We start from the raw sequence: 26157 nt of genomic DNA, 5'->3' as shown, positions 1-26157 counted from the left end.
GCTATTCTATGTTGTATAAAGGACTTTTTTGGGGGAATGTGAGAAAATTGTGTTTGGATTTTTTATTTTATTTCAACATTTTAACCTTGCATATATAGAGGATATTCAAGTTTTTTCTATAAATACATGATTTATTTTCATCGAGTGGTATGAAAATAAATATTTCATGAGTGGCGGTAGCCACGAGTGAAATATGGTAATTTTCATGCCACAAGATGAAAATAAATCATGTATTTATAAAAAAAACTTGAATTTTCTGTTTATTATATACATTTTTCTCTTTTTTGACATTAAAATTTAATGACTTTCCCTTAAATTTTGTGTACTGGCAGAATTTAAAAGAAAGTAGTCCGGCAAGACACCAGTGAAAATACGGAAAATATGTTTCACTGCAGTGAAAAATAAATTTTTACAGTGAAAATACGGAAAATGAAAATACGCATTTTATTTCATCAATATTTCTCAATATTTCATTTATAAGTATATAATAAATTTTACTCAGTGTTTATATACTAACAATGTATATGTTACAAACCTATGTTATAGTTGATAATTTAAACATAACCTTGCATTGTCATTTTTTTGTCATGACTTTATTGATGTATTTATTTTTATTAACCATATTTATAATAAGATTTTAATGATTATCTTATCATTCTAAAGGACTCCTAGAGTTTTCTTGTCATGAAATTTGCTTTTACTCCTGTTTTCAGACCTCTGAGGTTGAACATTGAAAGAATATTTGTAACTGTTCTCACAAACCATTATTGTTGTCATAATAACCATTTGTATTTTTTGGCATTATTTTTGTTCACAATTATCTCATTTGATCATTTATGCAGCTTCTGTAGTCACAAAAACTGTATGTGTTGTACTGAATTGTAGCATTGGACACATTGCTGACACATTAACTAAATTGTCCCTGAGTGCTGACCCATTGACTTTGCCCATCAGTGATGTGAAATCACTTGTCCCTAATTGCTTCCTCGCCCCTCAATGATGTAAATTCATTTGTCTCTTAGAGCTTTGGAATCTCAAATCATTTCAACTTTGATCACTATCTGTTTGTATTGCTATTATTAAAAACTTGATATATTGTCTTGTTATTGTAATTCTGTTGTTGTTGTAGCTCTTGTAATAGAAAGATAAGTAAATAAATGCCTACGTCCCATGATTGTACTGCTTTTATTTATTTTAATGCTTCCCCACTACTCTAGTTGGGGTATATAGATTTTCGTGTATCTGTCCCTTCTAATATCACGTTATCTCCATCTGTTGTCACATTATCTGTCCACTGATGTTTGGGGTATTCTGTGCCCTATGGGACACGTTTCTAGTCGGTGTTACCAAGATAATGTCGTAAGTTTTTCTTGTGAAATTGTGAAGAAAAGTGAAACATATTTTATTTATATTACAGGGATACACAACACACCGATACAATTGTCCGAGGATCAGATACAAACTGCTGCAAAGACCGGTAAAAAGTGGGCGTGTCCAATATGCTCAAGGATGTTCACCCGCCCAAGTCACGTTGAAAGACATATGAGATCACATACTGGAGAAAAACCATTTAAATGTAGCCTATGTGAACGAGGTTTTATTGATAGATGGGCCCTAAAACAACACATGGGACTTGTTCATAGGCAAATATTAGATATAAAATAGGATTTGGAGTTACCAAGATTTGAAGTTACCGATATTGTGGAAGACCTGTTCCAGACATAAACCTATAATCAGCTCTCAACTTACATATTGATATCAAAAATCTCCAAATAATCATTGGACAGTTATACCATAATATTCCTATTAAATGCCCTGGTGAGGGGCATTAAATAGGAATTTTACAGTAGATTAAAAGTTGGACAAGCACTTGTCTTGGTCTACTTCTACTGCGAAAAGGGTTTTTGGTCAGCAGTTTTATTTTATTCATGAGAAACCTGATCATTTTTATGACCTTTCTGTTAATTCATTGAGTTAGTTGAATTGAAAGAAAGAAGAAATGTGTTTTGTCTTGATATAAATTACCATTAGGTAGAACTGATAGATGTTATTGAAAGTTGTGTTAAAAATTGAGTTTAATCAAAACTTTACTTCATCACCCCATAGAAACAGAAGTGCAGCAGTTATAGGTCTTTGTAGAGTCTTGAAGATTTTAGTTTATTTTGGAAAAAAAAAAATATTGTCTTTTGTTATTTTACACCATTATTAATAATATGTGTATGGATCTGGAAGATTAAAAAGTGAATGAAGAGAATTATTATTTGTTGTATTATGAGACGTTTACTATGGGTGGCCAATGTGATGCCATTTATACATGTATTAAAGAATCTCCAATGAGGGGTCAAAAGGGATTTAATTTTTACATAAATTTACTAGACAAGTGTTCATAAAAAATAGAAAATACATGTACAGAAATATAATCGAATTTGTGTGTCTGTGTGTGTAATTCTTAGCCCAATTTGTAATTTTAAATCACTATGCACACTTAGTTGTTCTGAGGAGGAAAAAAGAACAACAGTGAGGCAGTAATACTAAACAAGTCTCCATAATAAATTTGTATTCCTGATATGTCTGAAAACCTGTCAGATAACTTTTTTTTTGTCAACAAAATATTTATTTCATAAAATTTAGACTGCATGTTGGAATTTCAGCATCATTTTCTAAGGTCGATGTTTGTGTCTTGTGCAAAACCTTGATGAAGAAATGTTGTTACTTTGTATATATTAAGTAAGTTTACTACAAAGTTGAGAAGATTTTCTGTTGAGTTGCTAAGAGACATCGCAGTTTAATTTTCTTTAGGTAAAAATATTTGTATGTTCATTAATTTTCTTGCTTGTATTTTTTGTTGATGATTTTTTTAAAGAAAAAAAACTTTTTGTCTTTTACAGATCATCAATCTGATAGAAACAGTGGATATATATGGCCATCTCTTGAAAAGAAACATTTATGTCCGTATTGTCCGAAGGCATTCTCTCGACGTTTGCTGTTGGAACACCATGTACGCACCCATACGGGAGAAAAACCATATAAATGTCACCTTTGTGAATACAGTAGCGCGCAGAAAGTTCACCTTAAACATCATCTGTATAAAAAACATGAATTTTTCAAGTAATCTACTCAGTAAAGTTAGGGTTTTTATCCGATGAAAGGATGATTTGATCATTTGTCCATTATAATGTGTCCAGGGCCACTTTAACCATGTTGTTGGTGATAAAATAAGACTTTGTGCGAATCTTAATGTAAAACATTGTTGAAACAAAATAGAAAGGAGATAGCTGTATTGTTTAGATGTAGAAGATATGACTATAGAAGATGCTGCTATCAGATGTACGAAAAATATATTTTGTGTTGATGGAATAAGAAAGAGTTAAATAAAAGGGAAAAAATCTTGAGAAAGTTGCCAAAGCTGATGTTTGTTGGTAAAACGTAAAAACTTGGTCAATATATGAATATAATAATAATTTGGACATAATGCTATTTATAAATGTTGATGTTTGTTCAGTACATACCGGTAGTCACATGTGATTATTGTTATACATTTCTCAAGGAAAAAACATTTGTAAACACTTTCAACAAAAATGATATGATTTTTATGAAAAGTGTTATTTTGAATAAATCATATTTAAGCTATTTACTGAGCTTTGTGTATTATTTTGTTTCATTAATTGAAAGAAATGTTAACATAAAGTAAAAAAAAAATACAAAAAAATGTAATGCATTTAAAGTAATGATTAAAATGCTTACATATGAAGAAATAAAGCATTGAATATTTTATGGACATGAAATGGATGAGTATTTTTTTTTGTGATATGTGTTGTATTTTGAAGAAATATTGTTTTTCAAAATATAGGGGAAAATACATTTATTGGACATTTCAGTATTTCACATCATTCTCATCTAATTAAATATTGATTTTCTTTACTTATTTTTTTTCCAGTGAATCAACTTAAAGACAACAAAAAGTTTGACGATCCGCATCTTTCTGAGGAACAGAAGCTGGAGAGGTATTTATCTGTCTACAAACACGTGTGTATATTCTGCGAGAAACGATTCCAGAGAAAGTTATTCTTGGAAAGACATGTACGAGTGCACACCGGAGAAAAGCCATTTGCCTGTCACATCTGTAACTTTAGTTCGGCTCAAAAGGGTCATCTACGCCAACATTTGTTTGCGAGGCACAATGAAGTAATGCAGTAATTCTGGTTCTAGTAAATGTGAGGACAGTTTTAATACGTTCTAGTAAATATGAGGACAGTTTTAATATGGTTCTAGTAAATGTGAGGACAGTTTTAATATGGTTCTAGTAAATGTGAGGACAGTTTTAATACGGTTCTAGTAAATGTGAGGACAGTTTTAATACGGTTCTAGTAAATGTGAGGACAGTTTTAATACTGTTCTTGTAAATGTGAGGACAATTTTAATACGGTTCTTGTAAATGTGAGGACAGTTTTAATACGGTTCTTGTAAATGTGAGGACAGTTTTAATACAATTCTTCTAGTAAATGTGAGGACAGTTTTAATATGGTTCTAGTAAATGTAAGGACAGTGTTGACAGGGTAATGGAATACTGTGATGAAATTAAAAGTTGATTCATTTGTGAACGAGGTAAAATCTACAGGAATAGTTGGAAAGGAATAATGTGCATGATGCAATATTTAATTAATATGTATTGATTGCGTGCAAGACGTTTTCCTGAGAATTGTTTATTGTGAACTGTGCATAATGTTACAAGGAAAGTTTAAAGTGAAAATGCAATGGAAGTTTGAAAATTAAGTAGAATTTGTTTTATTTATGAACTGTGTAAAATTCAAGAGGGTTAATTGTGAACTTGGGGAATTTTAAAAGCGGTTGATATTGACATGGTGCATAGCTATGTAGAGTTGACATGGATGAAATATTATTAGCAAATGCAATTTTGCAGTTTCAAACAATATAAATAGAAACTATCCGTACACCTATTTTCAGCATTGTTTGTGGGTAGTGGTCACTGACAATGGAAAAGTGCAAACTAACAATATTATATGATTGGCCACACATTTTTCATATCATTGTACGATAATGCAGTAGTTTATTTATTATGATGTTATAAATAAATGTGCAATCTGTATTGGTTAATGTATAAAAAAATTTGAGGCAGTTATGGATACATGAAAAATTAATGATGCTTTCATATCTGGCAAAATAAAAGTTTGAACTTAATTAAGTTTCGTTTCTTTAATGATCAAGCAGTAAAGAAATTTAAATTATAATTCTCATTTAACATGATCTTTTTATCTACCTTCCAGTTAACAACGTTACCGATTGCTGTACAGTGCTATATCCGTCGGAACCCGCAGAACAACAAAAATATGAGAAATATGTATCGTCATATAAACACGTGTGCAAGTTTTGTGGTAAAAGATTCCAGAGAAAACTGTTTGTGGAGAGACATGAGAGAATCCACACTGGAGAAAAACCGTTTCAGTGCACGCTTTGTCAATTTACATCGGCACAGAAGGGTAACTTGAACCTGCATATGTACCTGAAGCATAAAGTATGCTTGTGATTTATACTCTTACGATTGTTGGAGAGAAGTTGAGAGCTGATTGTGGAGATCGAACAATTTAAGAATTATAGCAAGCAACCTGTTTATTTGTGACTTAGAGACTTTCTGAAACTGCAGAATAAACAAGATTTATGATGAAAAAATGATATAAAATGGATTTATGACATTTTCTAGCAGATTTCGCTGTACTACCACCATGAATTGAGGCCTAAAGTTTACAAAAAACTGTTAAAGACTTTACGTATGATAAAGTGATTAAACTTTAAATAAAAGTTAAAACTTTTTACTCTAATGTTGGTCTTTGATAATGAATAGAGAAACTTAAACCATTTATTTGTATTGACTTTCTCTTTTCTTAAATAAATGTTGTTAATTGCTTTATTTTGTCAATAAACATCTAGGTAGGATAAAAGAGTGCATACTTTGAAACTACTTTTAATTCATATTTGGTATTTTTTTTAAAAATTCCTGTTTAGTTAGATTTATGGTATGAGAAGGAACTTATGTGATTTTGGAATAAAAAAAATATGAGAGATGAATATGTAAGTTTTGATATTAGTTACTTTAATGCAGTGATAACAGTACAGTAGAGATTGCATGTTGTCCCTGTTGGGCAGGTTAGACTGTATTTTGTAATAGGAAAGATATGACTGGTTTTAGGAGTAAAAATAATTGTAGCTTTGTTGAGATTTTTGTACGTGCAAAGAAATATTCCAGTACAAGAAATGAGTGAAAGAATGTCGTATTTTCACATTGAGATAGCCCTGAGCTTTGAATTAGAACTCACTTTTAAGACAAATTATGCACATTGAAAAAAAGATTTATCAACACTTATACTCGACTGCAGAATCCTTTTTTTTCCAAATGATTGGTTGGTTATAAAAGTCCCTGACAAGTGTTTTCCACAGTGACAAAAAATTGAAAAAAAAATTAAAACATGTTATATTAATAAACGTTTATCCATATAGCAATAGTAATTTAGATGGTAGTTTTTATAAAGCCAGTGATTTTGATTTGATTTTCTTGTGTTCAAATTTTCAGGCTGTCCTACGAGCACAAGAAACCCAGCTGTCATGAGTGAAAGCCTGGGGTCAGCGGTCATGTGTGACTACTGTAAAAGGATGTTCCCGTCGCCTTCGCATCTAAAGATACATGTGAGAAAACATACTGGAGAGAGACCATATAAGTGTCATATCTGCGGGAAAACTTTCAGTAGGAAAGACACTTTACAAAGACATATTATAGGTGTACATTCTGTGTTTACATAATTGTGAAAATTGTAAACATAAAACATATGCAAGATATAAATGATGATGGATAACTTTTTACATAAATCATGCATTAAATTTCATGCATTGTGCATAATATATTTAGAACATACAGGCATAAAATGTGTATACATACTTTAAGAAAAAACGTTAACCATTTAAATGGCGATGTAATAATGGTGTTAAACTTTTAAGTGACGGTACAAAATAAATCTTAGATTTTGAAAATAAACTGTGTTTCTTTATGACAAGATATGCCATTTAGTTCGTATTTTGTTGTACTCATCAAGATTACAAAAAATATCCAGTTACAGAGAAATTATTTTCCTCTATGGTCATACGGTACAACTATTTATATAAATTATGCATAAAATGACATGCATTGTGTATATTTGTGTTTTTAGTGCATATGTGTGTTTGTACATGGGTATACAATGAATGAAAGGGGAGCGGTGGCCTAGTGGTTAAGGTGTCTGCCTCTCAACCCAGAGATCATGGGTTCGAGACTTACTCGGGTCACGACCATGTTTCTCCACATGACACCAGTACTGGTTGGTTCCAGGAAGCGGACTCGAAAGTGATTAATATAAGTTGCAAGAACTTGTTTCGCAATCGAGCTTAAATAAATATGTTTAAACCAATGAATGTGATCATTCGTAGGGAATGGAGAAAAAAATATCTGTCTAATAAGTATCATAATTAAATTACAATAAGGCACTCCTATTCTAAATATTATTGAGCCGCGTCATGACAAAACCAACATAGTGCATTTGCGACCAGCATGGATCCAGACCAGACTGCTCATTCGCATGCTGATCAGGATCCATGCTCTTCGCTATAAGTTTCTCTACTTTTTATAGGGTTTGTAAATGAACAGCATGGATCCTGATCAGAAAGCGCGGGTGCGCAGGCTGGTCTGGATCCATGCTGGTCGCAAACACATGTTGGTTTTGTCATGGCGCAGCTCATTTGGTTTAAGGTAAATGTTGTTAAGATTGTACATTTGAAAAAAAACATTCTTACATAGTTGAATGCATTTCATAGTCGTTTATATGTATAATTGTATATTCTCTAATAAACGCCCCTTGTTTTCAGGTCACGCAGTATTTTACTAAGGCGATTAAAGGGGGGTTTATTAGAAAAAATATGTTCTGTATTCTTTGTCGGGTGCTAGTTACACAGACGGTCGGTCCCCAATCGGTCACTTAATTTTAAATTTACTCGCTGTTATGATCGGTTGTCATGCGTGATTTTATTTCTGGTTTTCTGTGTAAACGGCCATCGGTGACAGAAAGCAAACTCAAACGGGGTTGGGTCGGTGATAAAAATGCTGAAATATACCGTTTTTTATCGTTTGTAAATCGGAGCTATATCGGGCGTTACCCTGATTAATCGGTGTTTGATAGCTAGTCATCAGTGGTTAAACACTTTCCGTCAGATATGGCCGGTGATTCATATTTGGTTATCTTTGTCCGATCAGCGATATCAGTGATTAAGAGCTTGCATATCTCGTGATATAGGTTGCTGTCAGTAATTTGTAAAATATTTTCACCGATCGAGAATTTTAAACGTGTTTAAAAATCCCAATCGGTAATTTTTCACTGACGAAACTTATCTTTCCCCAATAACAGTTGATAGGTGGAAAACAGGTGGCCAATAGGTGATATCGGTGTTAAATACGTTGTCATCGGTTCACTCCATAATTTGGCTAAAATAACTACCGATCAATCACCGATGGCTCTGTGTAACTGGGGTGTCGGGGGAAAAAAAAGGAGGGCATTTATTAGAGATTATATGATAATAAAAATGTATTATTGTTTTAACTTGTTACATCGTGTTTGAATTGTTGTCTTGTAAATATTGAATGATATTTTTTGTTTCAATTGAGAAAATTCATTAAAACATATATATTGAAAATATATGGGCCTTTGTAGATTTTTTTCTATCCTGAATAAATGTTAAAATAATGTTTTGTATGTTTCAGAATTTTCTAAATGGTATTTTCCATATTATGGTTTTAATCTTGTACAAATCAATTAAAAACCACATTTCTCAAAATTATATATAGTTATAATGGTTTTCAAGAGATAACTGCCATTAGTTTACAATAAAGTATTTTATGAAATAGTTTAGAAATCCAGGAATCTTCAGTTCTCGTTGCAGATGTTGTGTATGTTTAGCTTGCTTTATTGAAGAAAAAGCTGAGCTATTTATAATCATGACCCAGTTTGCGGAGCCGTAGTCGTTGTCCGTGTTTGTTTACCTTTGGCGTTGCATTCCAACTATATATACCGTAGATGCACCTCGAGTTTTACCTGCCATAACATTATGTTCAGGCCAGAATGTTAAGATCATTTGGACCGATAATAAAAAAGTTGACCTTTAAATCAGTGTATTGAGTTAGGAACTTCAAACCTTGTAGATGACCCCGAATAAGTTCTATCTGCTTCATCTCTTTTCAGGCCAAAGGTTAAGGTCACAGGAATCTGTTAAAACAAGACATAAAATGGTTGTTAAGACACAAAGTGCCTTGACCTAGGAATGTCAAACTTTGCATGTAGATGCATCTTGAGGAGTTCTGTCAGCCATTTTTGTTACAGTTGAAATTTAAGTCAATCTGACCTTTTAACCCAGTTACCTCTTTATGTAGTAGTATCCTGTGAAAAATGGATGACACCTTAAGTTATACCTTTTTTTTTTCAAAACAATAATGAAACAGTTTAATTAGATTACATTGTCAGAAATAAAGTTATAAAAGCTTTGTTTACTTTTTCAGGTGAGATGTTTGTGTCAGATTTTGATAAGAGGACCTACAACACGAAAAATTTGGACATCAAAAATAACGGAGAGGAATGCCCATATTGTCAGAAAATATTCCCGTCAAAAGCTCATCTTCGAATACATGTGAGAATTCATACTGGTGAGAAACCATTCAAGTGCAGTTATTGTGGGAAACAGTTCAACAGGAAGGATAATTGTCAACGTCACATGGTGGCCATACATAGTTTGACTCCTGATATGTTTTAGGTATGACTGAAACAGTGTGACAACAAAGTGAAAAGTGTAGGTCTTGTTAATTGAAACATGGTCTTAGTGTTTTGGTGATAATTCTGACAATTGAAACAGTGGTTTCTGACAAATAAAACAATCATAGTGTTTTCTGACAAGCCTATCAGGTTTTCTGACAAATGGAACAAGCATATAGTGTTTTCTGAAAAGTGAAACAAGCCTAGAGTGTTTTCTGACAAAAGAAACAAGCATATAATGTTTTCTGACAAATGAAACGAGCCTATAATGTTTTCTGACAAATGAAACTATTATGCCAAGTTTGCTGTCAGTTGGTGTTTCTTGACAAATAGAACATACTGCCATGTGAATACGAGCAGGAAAGAACTTTTGAATGGACAAGATATTGCCTAAGAATATAATTTAAAGTTTATTTTTAGATAGCAACAAAAATGTAAAATCAACATAAAAAATCCTGAACTTTGTGTTTTGAAGAATATTGAGTTTTGATATTTTGTGAAGGTTTAGTGATCCTTGTGAATTTTAAAAAAACGCCTCCGTGGTCAAGGGGTTAGAGTCGATGACTTCTAATCCATTTACCTCTCTGGCGTGGGTTTGATTCCCGGGAGATGCTTTGGTAGTTTAGCGCGGAGGAAGGAAGTCTAGTACTGGTGTAACTCTCCAGGAACAATGGTTAGGAAACTACCCGCCTATATGACTGAAATACTGTTGGAAAAAGGCGTAAATTGAAACAAACAAACAAACAAAATTGTGAATTTAATGCAGCATGCACCCAGATTAATGCTTGTTTTTCATGAAACTTATAGAGTAAAATATCGTCAAGTGAACAAAAAAAATACTATAGATGAAGTGATAAATACTGCAAAATCAGCCATTAATCGCACACAAAAAATTAACATGTAAATGATTTCTTAAATCTTTAATCTTTATACTTTTCTTAAAATCTTAGTATATCTTTCTCAAGTTTTATTTCTTGAAATATTTTGGCCCATCTTGTAGCATGCAGCTTAAAAATAACAGAGATTAAATTCATACTGTAACAGTTAATAATGTACCTTGCAACATTGATATTAAAGTTTAATGATGTAAAATTTATAGGAAGCAAAATACTGTTAAGCAGATTATAATTTTAAATGTTTGTATATACATGTATGTCTATGTGAATAAAAGGTGCATCAAAATCAGCCATTTGTGTAGTAAGAGGTATAATTGTTCATTTATCCTGGACATCTACATGGCCGAAATTTACTAGCGTACTTGCCATTTCCTTTCTGAAGTAACTATATAATAACACTTGAAAATATCTGTTGCACAGACTGATAAAACATTAGTCACTTCCGGACAGTTTTATGCAGTCATTTTAAAATTACATACACATGTAATACAATATTTTCATATTTAAGGAAAGCTCTTCCACTTCTAAGCTTTCCATTAAATATAGTTAGTTTTCCTATTTAAGGATAAACTCCAAAGGTATTTTTTCAAGTTCCATTGCTCTAAAGTTTAACATGTATTTAATTTTTTGAACACTGTATAAGATAGGATAACTGTATATAAGATTGCATGACCTTGTACCTTATAGACAATGATAATAAATTGAAAAGGGTAATATTCACTTCTGATGTTCAGACTGCTATGTTACTCGGTTTAAAGATTAAACCAGTCAAATTGAATCTTAGATGCATGCGAGGTGAACTTTCAGAATCTTTTACGTCCTTTTCAGAATGTTTGTTTAAAAATTTTAGAATAATTCTATTTTATTATTTCTAGGTCCCGGGTTTTATACGCCTCAAACATACCAGATAGACGGGAGTCAAACGTACACCTGTCCAGTGTGTAACAAGGTCTCGACTACAAAATCTCACCTCCGTACACACATGCGTATACATACAGGAGAAAAACCATTTGTGTGTAGGATTTGTGCGAAGAAATTCAATAGAAGTGATAATCTGAGACGACATACAGTAACAATGCATAATGTACTGTTTACTAGTCGGCTGACAAGTGCGATACTTCAATGATATTGAGTCTTGTGAACGGATATCTAAGAAAGGATTACTTCTTTTTAGAAAATTTTTTTTTTTTCGAAAAGCTTGTTATTGGCTCAAGATTCAGCATAATTATGATAGGTCATCATCCTTGAGGTCTGAAAAAGTCTGAAAAGTGAAGACGATGTTAAAGGAGTAGATGATCAAATTTGGGTCAATGGACAAAAAATTTGGAAACAGAAATAGCTCTGCGCCTGTGAGCGTGGAGCAATATTAACAACATACCTAGGCCTCACTCTGACATCAGCCTTATTGGTTAGTTGTACGGGGAAGCCAGTTAAGTTGATTGGCCATATATGACCAAAAATCATGGGTTAATATCAAGAGTAAAACCCAGGAAAAAACAAACTGTCAATAGCCTTTTTACCATTTGCTAAAATTTTACTTACCGTACTTGGCTGCAGAAAATTGTAATTTGACTGAAGGTTGTCTTGTCCATGATATGCTCTTAAGGTTAATATTACATGTTAAATCGGTCATAAAATATGTTTAGAAACTGGATCTGTTTAAAGCAAACATAAATAACTTTGTATAGAGACTTACTTAAGAATTCTTAAGAATGACATTTTCTTGACATGGTTTTATTCTATTTGTAAGGTTTTTGGACAGATTTTCTTGTATAAAAGATAGATAAGATTTTTTAGAACATTTTGAAATTAATAAATGGTTATTTTGGAATAGGCATTCCATTTTGTTTCTTCCACTTATATAACTATTGTAACTCAGTGAGGGGGGTAATTATTTCTGTGTTTATTATTGTGCAATAGTCAAGGAATAACATGATGTTTGAATAATTATATGTTAAAAATAATGAATGAAGGACCATAAATTGTCTTATGTATTGGCTTATTTCAGGGACTAATATATCTTGTTTTTGACAATTTATAATATAAAAATGTCAAAAAGAATTTTAAAGAAAGTAACAAGGTAGTAAAAGTTAAAACAGAAATTTCTGTTATAATGGGCTCATTTAAGGCAGAAATTTTATTGTCTGGCTAAAATCAGCAGTAAATCAATGAAAATATTGCTCAATTTAATGTCTCTCCTTCTCCCCCAAACCCACCCACTCACCCCACCCCACCCTTTGCTCCAGGTGAAAATGCTTCAGTGATCTTTAATTCGTTAAAGTTAATGTTAATAGTGAATTGAAAAAAAAAAATTGTCTTAATAATTTATGTGGGTTCAGATCATGTCTTCTTGAAGAAAGAATTTTGATAAAGTAATGTTTGGGTATTTTTTTAAGACTACTTCTTTTAACACATGTTCTCCTTTGTTAAAGTCACTTTACATTAGAATGTCTAAAGAATATATATTGAAGCCATATTTACCTTTTTTGTTTATCTTTGTTAATTTTGGTGTTAATAGGCATAGGTGATATTAAGATAAAAATAACTTTGAGAGGTGACCAATCAGTGTAAGCATTGATAATTGACCAATCACTAAATGACAATAAATGGTACTTCAAAAATCTTGATAGCTCTTGTTTTTAAGTTTAATTTTAAGAATTAGTTAGATCTGCTCTTCCAGACAATAAGACTATCCATAGGGAAACAGTTATGTACTGTATTTTAAATTTGGATTTCCATTGTAATTTTATGTTGTAAATAAAGTTGTTTATAAAAAAACAAAGGATATCTTTTTTTTATCTTTAAGCCACAATAACCAGAAGTTTTTTAATTAATTCATAAAGGATTTTTTAACTACCATAAAAAATTGAAGCTCACAACAAAACAAATTGTGGGTTGCCAAGCACCAATAAGGATGATATGCTTTTTCCATCTATACAACAATGAAATTGAGGATGGCCTTTGGTTGTCAACTGCCGGGGCAATGTGCAAGGCTGGTCGGATAAAAAGGTGTTCCCCAAACCCACTAGTTTGTTGTCCCGTGAGGGTTTTGGCGTGGAAGTGCGACCTTTGCGAAAGGAAATTTAATACGAAAGGAAGTCTGCAAAGACATTTGAAAACGATACACGCCATATACATGACCAAAAAATAGATAATTGTTGATGATTGCAGATTATAAAAAAAGCAGGTTTTACACAAACTTGTTCAGTAATAAATGAAAAACTCTAGATAACAGTTGATAGAATATGTGAAGAGTAAAGATGTATATCTTTATATGAAACTCTATGACATTTGAAAAAACTATTCAAAATGTTTTTCGTGAGGATTTAAAGATGTTTTGGGGGGGACTTTCTTTTAGGAAGCAAAGGAACAAAAATTGAAACCTAAGGACACAGCATTGTCTCATGTAGCATGATTAAAGAGAAACATAATTGAAATGAATAAATGATAAAAAATTGGGGCTTGTCATTGTACTTTTGTCACTCTCTTACTTTTAAGTTGTCTGCCCCTGATAGTGAGTATTTTGTTCTTTAAAGTTATTTTCAAGAGCAGATAACTCTTTACTCTGACAAGAAAAACATCATTTGATTCTAGATTTGTATTTCTGACTTTATTTCCTGTAAAAATGCACAATTTTGCTGAAATTTTTATGTGGCAGGTTTTATTTTATAGTTGCTTATACCAAATAAGAAAAATATTATTTGAGTTACAATCTTTTGATTATTTTTTTCTGAAGAAAATACAGCATGTTTACTCTTTGAAGCATAGCAAAATATCTTCTGTAAACTTGTCGTTAATAACAATTTGAATGAATAATTTGAAATAAAATAAGGTATGACTGTGATTTTAAAGAAAACCCCAAAAACTTTGCTTTCAGGGGCAGATAACTTTGATAAGTAAACAAAATTTTGGGGTTTTATCATAAAATACTGTTTGATGTTTTATTTTAACAAAGGAATAAACAAGGTGAGTAAATAAAATGTCCCTTTAAAAAAACGAAAAACAGGGAAAATTACTAAATATGGGACGGAAGAATTTTTTAAAATTTGGTTTAAAGTGTTTAAATCAACAATTTAATCATTTATTTTTGCAAAACACACGTTTTGCCCCTTCCGATGGATATTATAATCATCCGGGTAGCCCTGTTTATTAATCCCCTCATCGAAAATTCCCAAACAGTTTATGTTTTTACCCTAAAATAAGTTTTGGGATTAAATTTCTTAAACCAAAAACAAAACCTTGTTAAGATGTTAAAAAATTTTTAAATTAATTTTTTGCTTTAAAATTTTTAATAATGCTTTTTATTCCAAAAAAATTTCTTTCATGGGGAATAACAAGACTGTATAAAATAAAAAACTGTCCTTGAATTAAAAGAATAATTGCATAAAAAAATATATTGCTGAAATGAGATTTTATATATATCGGTATGTGTTAAAAATAAACAACAATTGAACTTCATTGATAATGATTTGCCAAAACACACAGTTTATAGCCCCCTCCTAGATAATTTAGATAATAACAGTTTGTATGTACCGGAGGTTGGTGGTTCTAATCGGGTGCCTTCTCATACATGAAATAATGTACAAATGGCATTTGATGTCTTCCACTACCAGTAAAGCTGGAAAGTCACCTTATGACCTTTCCAGTGTCAACATAATTTAAATCCTTACAATTAAGATGTTAAAATAATTCTCTGTAATATTTAATTTATTGTTCATTATGTTCTATTGCAGATGCGGTGAATTCTCAAGGATTGTTAACAGGCTTGGGGGTTTCCATGGGAAATGCAACTTGTGAACATTGCAACAAAGTTTTTGTGTCAAATGCCCATCTTAGAATCCACATGAGAGTACATACCGGTGAGCAGCCATATCAGTGCCAGGATTGTGGGAGAAGATTTAATCAAAAAGGAAGTTACAAAAGACATGTGTTGGCTCTGCATACCAAATTAGACATTTGAATTAGTTAATTGCTTGGTGATAAATACATGGTAGAATTAGTCTAATATCTTTGACAAAATAAGACAGTGTCACCTTTACTTGATATGGATCCTGGATTTCTGGATGCACTAATTCCTGGATTAAACATGGATTTTTTGAATTTTTTATTCCAGTTTTGAATTTATCATGGATTTTCAAATTCCAGTTTTAAATACATCATGGATTTTTGGTTTTGTAATTCCTGGTTTAAAAATATTGTGGATTTCTGGATTGCCAGTTTTAAATGCATAATGGAAATCTGGATTATCTGATACCTGGCTTTAATACATCATGGATTTCTGGATTCTGTTATTCCTGGATAAAATGATTCATGGATTTTTTTATTGTCTTACTCAAAGTTTAAATATATCGTGGATTTAAAGTCTCAAATGTATGATGATAATATGTCTCCATTTTATTACATTGTTTTATTCAATTTTGTTTTAAAATGTTGATAAAAGAAAAAAGTTGAGAGGAAAAAAAATGGAATTTTAACAGGAAAATTGGTTTGATAACTTTATGTTGTAATATTTTTACATAATTGAGCCGCGCCATGACAAAACCAACATAATGCGTTTGATTATCCTAAAGCAAGTAGAAAAACTGATAGCCAACAGCATGGATCCTGATCAGACTGTCGGGATGAGCAGGCTGGTCTGGATGCATGCTGGTCGCAAACCCATTATGTTGGTTTTCAGAGCTCCAGATAGCGTGCGTATAAGCGTAAAATACGCATAGAAAATCTAAAATATGCATCACTTTCAAAATTTGTGCGTCAAAGTTACGCACAACAAAATAAAAATACGCCTGTATGTCAAAATTTAAGCGTGAAAGAATAGAAGTGTAAACATTCGATATTAAGAAAGAGCATGTTTTGAGCATAAAAATACAATATATTTCCATTTTATTGCATTGAAAACTAAAAATTCTGTTGTCAACAACGCTTGCTAAAAACGAAAGTAGCAGGAAGTACAGAAGGGAGGTAACTAACGTAAATCAACCTGTGAAATTATTGATAAAATTTGTTCCAGATAATCATCGTAGGAGTTAAACATAGTATCAAGTTTGTTTTGGCATCTGTTGACATGCTTATGCCTCAATGTAAACAGAAATATATTTTAATTTCTTTCACTTTTGTTGTGGGAACAAAATAACATGTTTTTCACCTGCAGTTTTGTACTCAATATTTTCGTACCCAGTCTACAGTTACTTACACTTTTCTCTCAGACCGATATTTTTTTTAAGGAAAGATGAAAAAAATCTCGTTTATTTTTTCTTTAATTCTAATTTCAACAATAATTGTTCAAACTGGAGTACATGATAAGATACATGCCAACAGAAATAAAGAAAGAAAAATATTGACTCCTAGAAAATAAAATAATTTCAAGGCATCCACTCCTTCATTTTGGCTTTTGACCTCCTAAAATCTAATACTTTTCCTTCTATACCTAGCCCTATATAATGTGACTTCCAATATCAGAGATTTTGAAGTCTTTGACTTCCAAATTTTGAAAATGGAAATCCTGATAATTTTGCTGTGTATCCTTAACTTGAGTTCCAGTATACTGACTGGAAGTCAGACTTTGCAGGGCATGTTTTGTATTGTTTCACATTGAATCAGTATTTTATTTTTGTAAAGGGTTTTCTAAAAAAAGAAAATAAACAAACAAACAAAAACAACAAGTTTAATTTGCTTATAAAAAATGCAAAATGCTTCTTTGACAGATTTTACCCCTTAAGTTTTTCAGAATTTGCATTTTACCCCTCACTCTAAATTTTGAGGTGTAAAAACCCCTTGGCCAAAAAAATTATCTGGATCTCTGGGTTTTGTCGTGATGCGGCTCAATTTATGTGTATGGCCTGTGGTGTCGTATTTTAGTTGTTGTACCTGTTTTTTTTTTCTATTCTCAATATTGTGGAAATAAAATGTTAAACTAATATGATTTGTTGAAATGTTTGTTATGTTAACAGTTAAGAAATAATTGTTTGCCAAACTTTATAGAAAAATCAGCACATGAAAGTGTAAAACAATATTACCAATGTACTAAATGGACTGAATGAAGTTGAATGCAATAGAATTTTGCATCAATTTATATCCTAGTTGAACATTTATTCAATTTATAAGAAAAAAGAAAAATCCTAAAAAATGCCATGTTAACTAAAAGAAAATACTATCTTAGTTAAAAGACTTTGGTTAGATTTAACTGAAATTTACCCAATAATATTTATAAAAAATTAATGGAAATCTTTCATTGCAAGAATTTAAAGAAGGAACATTACCAATTGGAATTGATAAATAGTTATAATATATAATGTGAGATGAACAAATAAAAAAAATTTGAGCAATAAATTTTAAATTGGTGAGAATAATTTCAAATTTATGACAATATGGATAAATGTTGCAGTGCCCATAATGTTATGGTATCTTTTCCTTCCTTGTAATTATTTATTATTATATAATTATGCCATTGCTAAATGCCAATTTTTTTGAACATCGGTGGTTCTATTCAGGTACCCGTTCGTGCCTGAAATAATGCACGGAAGGGCATCTGAGGTCTTCCTCCTACAGTAAAGTTGAAACGTTGCCATTAATTTATAACCAATACTGTGTCGGTGTGACATAAAACCCAATCAAACAAACTGACAAATTTATGTCAATTTTGTTTTTTGATTCTTGTTATTTGATAATGATTTTAATGATAATTATTTTATACATTTCAGACACTGGATATGGTGGAGATGATGTACCAGTTACACAGAACATTTTATATAATGCGGACAGATTAAAGGGGTTGTACTGTCCCACGTGCAAGAAGTATTATGCCTCTCCCTCCAATTTGAGGGTACATATGAGAATTCATACTGGAGAAAGGCCTTACACATGCGATAAATGTGACAAGACGTTTAACCAACTAGGAAGTTATAAAAGACATCTTTCCCTGATACACGGCATATTTCAATAATGAAAATACAATGTGACGCGGTTTTAAGCTGGAACCCGTGTGAATGATAGAGGTGTTAAAAATAGATTGAAGCTATTTATAGATTTATGTTGCCATATATAGAATGTGATGACAGTGTCAGCTGAACACCCTATTGGGTTTGGTTTATTTTGAGATTCGTAAAAGTGTAATTTCCCCATGAAAACTGATATCTGACATCAAGGTTTAATTATCATTTTGTCTCTCAATGCTTGTTGAGGAATCTTGTGGGATTGGTAGTGGTGTCACTTGTGGAGAAGTTGATAATGAAATGAAATTGAGCAGGGAAACGCAGGTTGGATTGATGGCATTGATATGACAAAAAAAATGTTTTAAAATTTGTGAGGAAAAAAATTCAACAGAAAAGCAAACAAATTCTCTTTCTCCTAAGAATTTATTATGAATTTATAATTAAATAGAAAATGTTATAGTTGTACACATTGTACAGTTATTAAATTTTGACAAAAAGCTTTTTATAAACTAGGACACATAAAAAATCTATATAATTATGAACATGAGAAACAATTCTATTAAATTTTATGCTTTTTATATATAAAAAAATATCCATGGCATTATCTAATGACTGGTGCAGGGGGGGGGGGGGGTTATGGGATGTGGACTTTTGGCAATATTATGGTGCATTTGTGCATCTTATTTGACTAAATTATGTCAAGAATTACTTACATAAATTGATACAATATGATGTTTCTGTATCAATTTTAGTCAAAATGGGTTTAAGATATAGAACAATTTAGAGGAAACAGATTTTTATGCCACCGCAGCATCTGCGATGCGGTGGCATATAGCGATTCACCTGTGTGTGTGTGCGTGTGTTTGTGTGTGTGTTTGTGTGTGTGTTATATAGATTATATAGTGAACTTAAAAAATCTTCTTTAGAAAAACCACTAGTCCAATTTCAACCAAACTTGGCAGGATTGTTCCTTGGGTGAAGGGCTTCCAAATTGTTCAATGAATTTCATTCCATGCAGAAATCTGGTTGCCATGGCAACCAAAAGGAATTATAAGAATAAATTTAAAAAAATCTTCTTGTAAAGACCCAAAAGGCCTAAAGCTTATATATTTTGCATAAGGCATTGTCTGGTAGACCTCTAACAAGATTGTTTAAATTATAGCCCTGGGGTCAAAATTGGCCCCGCCCCGGGGGTCATTGATTTTCACTATATGTACATATAGTAAAAACTTAAAATACCTTCTTGTAAAACCCAAAAGGCCTAGAGCTTAGGTATTTTGCATAAGGCATCGTCTGGTAGACCCTTACCAAGATTGTTCAAATTATAGCCCTTCGGTCAAAATCGGCCCCGCCCCGGGGTCATTGATTTTCACTATATGTACATATAGTAAAAACTTAAAACACCTTCTTGTAAAGACCCAAAAGGCCTAGAGCTTATATATTTTGCATAAGGCATTGTCTGGTAGACCTCTACCCAGATTGTTCAAATTATAGCCCTGGGGTCAAAATCGGCCCCGCCCGGGGGTCATTTGTTTTCCTTACATGTATATAGTAAAAACTTATAGTAAAAACTTCAAAAAAAATTCTTCTAGCAATTGACAAATGCTAGAGGTTAGATATTTTGCATGAAACATTGTGTAGTAAACCTCTAGCAAGATTGTTTAAATTATAGCCCTGGGGTCAAAATTGCGCCCGCCCTTGGGGTCATTGATTTCAATATATACATATAGTAAAAAATAAATAAATCTTATTGTCTGAAGGTACAAGGCCAAGAGCTTTTATATTTGTTAAATAATATCATCTAAAGGTACTCTACCAAAGTAATTCAAATTTTGCCTCTTGTGTCAAAATTAGCCCCGCCCCCGGTGGCCATAGGTTTTCCTTATATGTATATAGTAAAAACTTAAAAAATCATCTTCTCTAAATTTACAAAGGCTAGAGTTAAGATATTTTGCATGAAACATTGTGTAGTGAACCTCTTGCAAGATTGTTCAAATTATAGCCCTGGGGTCAAAATTGGTTCCGCCCCGGGGGTCATTGATTTTCATTATGTACATATAGTGAAAAAATAAAAAAATATTTTTGTCTGAAGGTACAAGGCATAGAGCATTGATGTTTGATATATAATGTCATTTATAGGTCCTCTACCAAAGTTGTTCAAAATTTTCCCCTGGTGTCAAAATTGGCCCTGCCCGGGGGCAGTGATTCTCATTATGTACACATAGTAAAAACAGAAAATAAAACAAATGTTTTCTGAATGGGAGAAAGCTATAGCTTAGATATTTGACTTGAAATGTTGTTTGGTGGACCTGTATCAAAATTGTTTTGAATTAAACCCTTGGGTCAAAATTATGCCTTGCCCAAGGGGACAGTGACCTACTTTCTTGTCTTTTGATGTACAGCAATGACATTTTGACCATGTGCACAGTTTTAGTTGTAAAATTGAACTTTGATATCAGGTGACCTAGATTTTGATGATGTGACCTACTTTCTTGTCCTTTGATGTACAGCTATGAAATTTGAACCATGCGGTGGCATAGCATTTTTCTCAAATGCAATCTTGTTGAAATTGTTTTAATTAAAACTTTTGAAATTGTTTTAATTATAACTTGTGCTTAATATTCTTGGTTCGTAGGTTATCAAGGTTTTTGATGACACTTTATATTTCTTCTTCGTGTTTTATAAAGTATCTTATTATCCCATGTATATTTACTGGTACCCCTTAATAGTTCTGTAAATCATCATAATCTAAGAAACTGGTATATTTGTCACTTGTACCCAAATTATGTAAAACTTAAATTTTGTCAATAGTCAAATTAAATACTTTTATTTTCAACTTGCAATGTCTTTATATTGTCTCTCCCTTTTATTGTTCAGAGTCAAATATTATATTCTGTTAAATCTTTAAGTTGATAAGAATATATTAAAGGGACTGCCCTAAGGTTTTTTGACATGAAGGGACTGGAAATATATTTTTTTTCCAGATTAATTTTCCATTTAATGTATGACTAGGCAAAATTTCAGATCATTTGCTCACTTTGTTTTTTTCCAGATTGTGAAAAAAGACTCAAAGTTGAAAAGTGTTGCTGTGCTTTTAACTCAAATTGGGCTATGAATAGAGCAAAATACCATTTTCAATTATCTTTAGTATATATTTCTCAGTTATCTTTTGCCGTTTTAAGTGCCCCATGTGCTCTATGTAAGACATTCAAATTTGATATTTTTAGGCTTAATATGTACCTCAGTGGAGTCCCTTTAATATATTTTTAACTAAACAAAAATGTATTATATTTATATGCTGAATGATATTGTTAAATGTAGTAAAATATTTTGTAAGTTTTGTTAAATTTTAGACGATAATATTTTCCATTTTCTTTACCTATTTCAGATACAATGGAAAGATTGTTCGGGCAGGTGTTGCCTCAATTAGAGCTTCCTCCTAGCAGTGGAAAAAAGCATGTATGTCCTATTTGTGGGAAGGTCTTCCTCAGGAAGCTTCATCTGCAGAACCACAGTCGTGTGCACACCGGTGAACGTCCGTACGTCTGCGAAATCTGCAAGAAAAGTTTTAATGTGAAAGGCAATCTGAGGTCACATATGACCACACATATAAAACTGGAGTGAGGTCACATATGACCACACATATAAAACTGGAGTGAGGTCACATATGACCACACATATAAAACTGGAGTGAGGTCACATATGACCACACATATAAAACTGCAGTGAGGTCACATATGACCACACATATAAAACTGCAGTGAGGTCACATATGACCACACATATAAAACTGGATTGAGGTCACATATGACCACACATATAAAACTGGATTGAGGTCACATATGACCACACATATAAAACTGGAGTGAGGTCACATATGACCACACATATAAAACTGGAGTGAGGTCACATATGACCACACATATAAAACTGGAGTGAGGTCACATATGACCACACATATAAAACTGGAGTGAGGTCACATATGACTACACATAAAACTGGAGTGAGATTAAGATTATTGGAATAATGGCTGTTATCCTTTTGACATTGAACAAGATTACTGAAATATAAGATAAATTTATGTGACTTTATTTTACGCTGCTGGGAAAATAATGAATTTATCATTTGTGTAAAGAATGGTGTAAAAAATGTTAAAACAGTTCAAAATTTGACTATACATGTACCTATAATGTTGAATTTGAAAATAATAAAAAACACCAATGATAACAAGTATTTACCATTTAATTAACGAGTCCTTTAAGATGGAAATTATGTAAAACCAAGTTCTGACTAGCAAGTCAATGTTAGAAATATTTCCCATGCGTGTACAATGGTAAAAAATGGAATCAGTGAAATTGCTGACACTTGGCAGAATATGAAAGAAATGGTTACTGCAATTGTTATTGACGTAAAAATCAACTGTTAAAATCCTCATTACATGATGTATATAAATTATATTTGTATATAAATATTGTAAAATATTGTTACACACTATTGTAAGGAACAAATATTAAGAGAAGCTAAAACACAACAAAACCAAGATCTGGTCATTTATTAATGTCTGCTGGTTAAGGTTCATTTTGGACCTTCATCAGGACAAAAACAGTTGAACAATTAGCCCCTGACATACAGAGACTATTATTAACTGTCATTGTGATGTCATCATTTATATAAAAATGACCTCGTGCGAGTCATGTGACCTTTCAATTTAAATATTATAAGGATATAGATACAATAGGATATAGACAACTCTTCAATCATTCAGTAATTATTTCAGGTCATAAATAACTTGGAAACCTGTTTATATATATTTTAAAGATCCTGTATGTTATAATTGAGGTTGTATACCACACTTGAGTGAAATTTTATATATGTCTATAATTATGCTTATAAAACAATTTTCAAACATTAAAGAATATGTAAAATATGTGCTGCAAATATTTGTGAACTTTATATGTAATCATTAAAATATATGCATTCATTTCTTATTGAAATTATTGACTTAGACTTTATAGAAAATAAATTTCTAATTACCTTTGTAATCTAACACTTCAGGAGGAAAGCACTGATTCCACATCATGAGTTAGTAGTTGTATGTCTATGATTATATCATGAAAAAATTAAAAATCTGGACATATTATATTAACATGTATGATTATTAATGATGTACAGGTTGCTATGTTTCATTTGTTATATGTATGATAGTCACAATAAAGAGTAGTTTGAATTAATGTATTTTTTGTTTCATTACTTGATTTATATGTTTGTTAAACGTTTTATGCTTTCATGGTTATATGGTGGAAAAAAAACCAACAACTTGCACGCAATCCATAAAAATATCTTTATACATGTATGTGACCGGATGTACATAATATTTATGTAAAGTAAATTACAATTTTGTCTTGTATTATTTCAGAGGATCTGCCGCTGTTACTGCTAGAGAAGGAGGCTTCAAACCGTTCATATCAAGATCAGCTTTTTGACATTCTAAACACGTCTGGTCTAAACACCTCCGGACATCATAATGTTGGCAGTCACAGAAATGGAAACTTTTGGGATGGCGCTCAAGATCTCGGAGAAAATCAAGTACTGTTCAATCAAATGAATTTTGAAAACTCTGACACACGCAGAAAGTCATATACTGCTCCCGAAGATGTTTCCATGGTTACGGGTAACCAGAGTCTAAATATAGATCCGGTTCCGATGAAGAGTGTCAGCGGTCTGACATTATATAAGTGCGAGGAGTGTGGCAAATGCTTCTCTCGTAAAGACTTTTTAAAGCGGCATGTGATTATACATACAGGGTTACGGCCCTTTGTTTGTGACATCTGTGGTCGAGGGTTTAATGTGAAAACAAATTTAAATGCTCATAAGATGAAACTACACTACTTGAAGAAGTGATGTCAGTTAAACGTTCAACATTGTGATTAGGTTGCGATTTAAACGTTTAACATTTTTTGTTCATATTTTGTTATACTCAGTAATTACAATAGAAGTCTGATTATAAAGTAACAATTTTTTGTTTAGGAAAGTACTGTACAAGATCAGATAGCATTCTGATAAAACAACTGAAACACAAATAGAATGTCAAAGTAATGTTTAGAATAATTATTTTTTTCAATCGGCACTTAGTCTAAAACTAAAGTTTTTAGCTTAAAACCAACCAAACTCATTTAAGGAAATCAGATAAATGTGACACCCTTATCAAACACTATGATTTCTGTAATATTTTTCAGTTAATTTTTAATTTATTCTACACTGTTCTAGTTAATTTTATTTCTAATATGTGACTATCATCAATTTTCTATGTAGTAATTATAATAGATGATTTTCAATAAGTAAGTTAAGTTAAATAAGTTAAATAAGTAGATCAAATTCTAAACCTTATGTTTTTATTCAAGATTCTAAGATATTGTACATTTTTTATGCAAGGTTATGTATGTATTTTTATTAAAGAGATGAAAAATACCATTGTGATGATGCATTATCTAATGGGAAATATGAATTGAAAAACTCATTTCCTGAAAGCTTGCCACGGGGAAATTGAAGCTGTTTTTATTTTTGTTATTTTATTATTTCTTTTTGGTTGAGGAGTATATACATGTGTAAATAGTTTGATTGTTTGTATATAATAATATCATCATCATCATCATTATCATCATCATCATTATCATCATCATTATCATCATCATCATTATCATCACCATCATCATTATCATCATCAATAGTCAATTAACTGTCTCTAAAAAATAAAGTTAGATTATATATTTACTGACAAAACTCAGTTTCACAATGGTTGTAAAAGCTTGTGTAAGAAATGAAGATGGTTGAAATGTACTGTGAGATGTTTTGTAGCAAATGTATTTTTGATGTTGATTTTTTTTTATATACATGTATTTATAAATGAAAAGGATGTGGGTATGCATGTATGTGATGGTTTTTAGTTACTCTTTATTTGTTACGTGTACAAAATTTGTTTTTTAATACATTGTCATTTTCAATTTGTATATACAGTTACATTAAAAAAGAAGGTGTTGGATTTGTGCATATAATTATGTGCATATATTTGCATTTAATAAAGTTACATAAATATACTTGTGGTTAAATGTTTGAATTAAGTTTACAATAGAACCTGTCATCGTGAAAACTGGGTCTTAAGGAGTGGAAAAGGCGGTATTTCATGAATTATGTGGCTTCTTAAAGGGACTCCACTGCATTTTTTTTTTACGTGAAGGGACTGACAATATTTTTTCAAGATTTTTGTATAACTAGATGTATGTCTAGACCAGTAACTCATGTACAAAATTTCAGGTCATTCACTCATTACTTTTCCCAGAAATAATCATTTTTATTGTGCTAATTGGCCAAAAGAAATGAAATCCGTTTCAACACTTTTCACTCAAATCAATCAAAAAATCTACAGCTTGGTTTCAAATTTAAGAGTACCAGTTGCTTTAAGAAAGAATTTCAAAATTTATCATTTTAGGCTAG

General features: G+C 31.6%; 1 protein-coding gene across 1 annotated transcript in view; it reads left to right on the top strand.

Annotated features, from left to right (window-relative positions):
* LOC132736315 (zinc finger protein 84-like) overlaps window positions 1-26157 on the top strand; it is a 73527-nt gene that overhangs the window by 36540 nt on the left and 10830 nt on the right. Inside the window, exon 5 of the mRNA XM_060723426.1 lies at window positions 24083-24565. Coding sequence (XP_060579409.1) covers window positions 24083-24565 — 483 coding nt within the window. The remainder of the gene's footprint in view (window positions 1-24082; window positions 24566-26157) is intronic.

This window comes from Ruditapes philippinarum, unplaced genomic scaffold, assembly GCF_026571515.1.
Source record: "Ruditapes philippinarum isolate M1 unplaced genomic scaffold, ASM2657151v2 ctg3034_1_1_1_1, whole genome shotgun sequence".
In the NCBI taxonomy this organism is placed as follows: Eukaryota; Metazoa; Mollusca; class Bivalvia; order Venerida; family Veneridae; genus Ruditapes; species Ruditapes philippinarum.
This window is presented reverse-complemented; position numbering and strand designations above follow the sequence as displayed.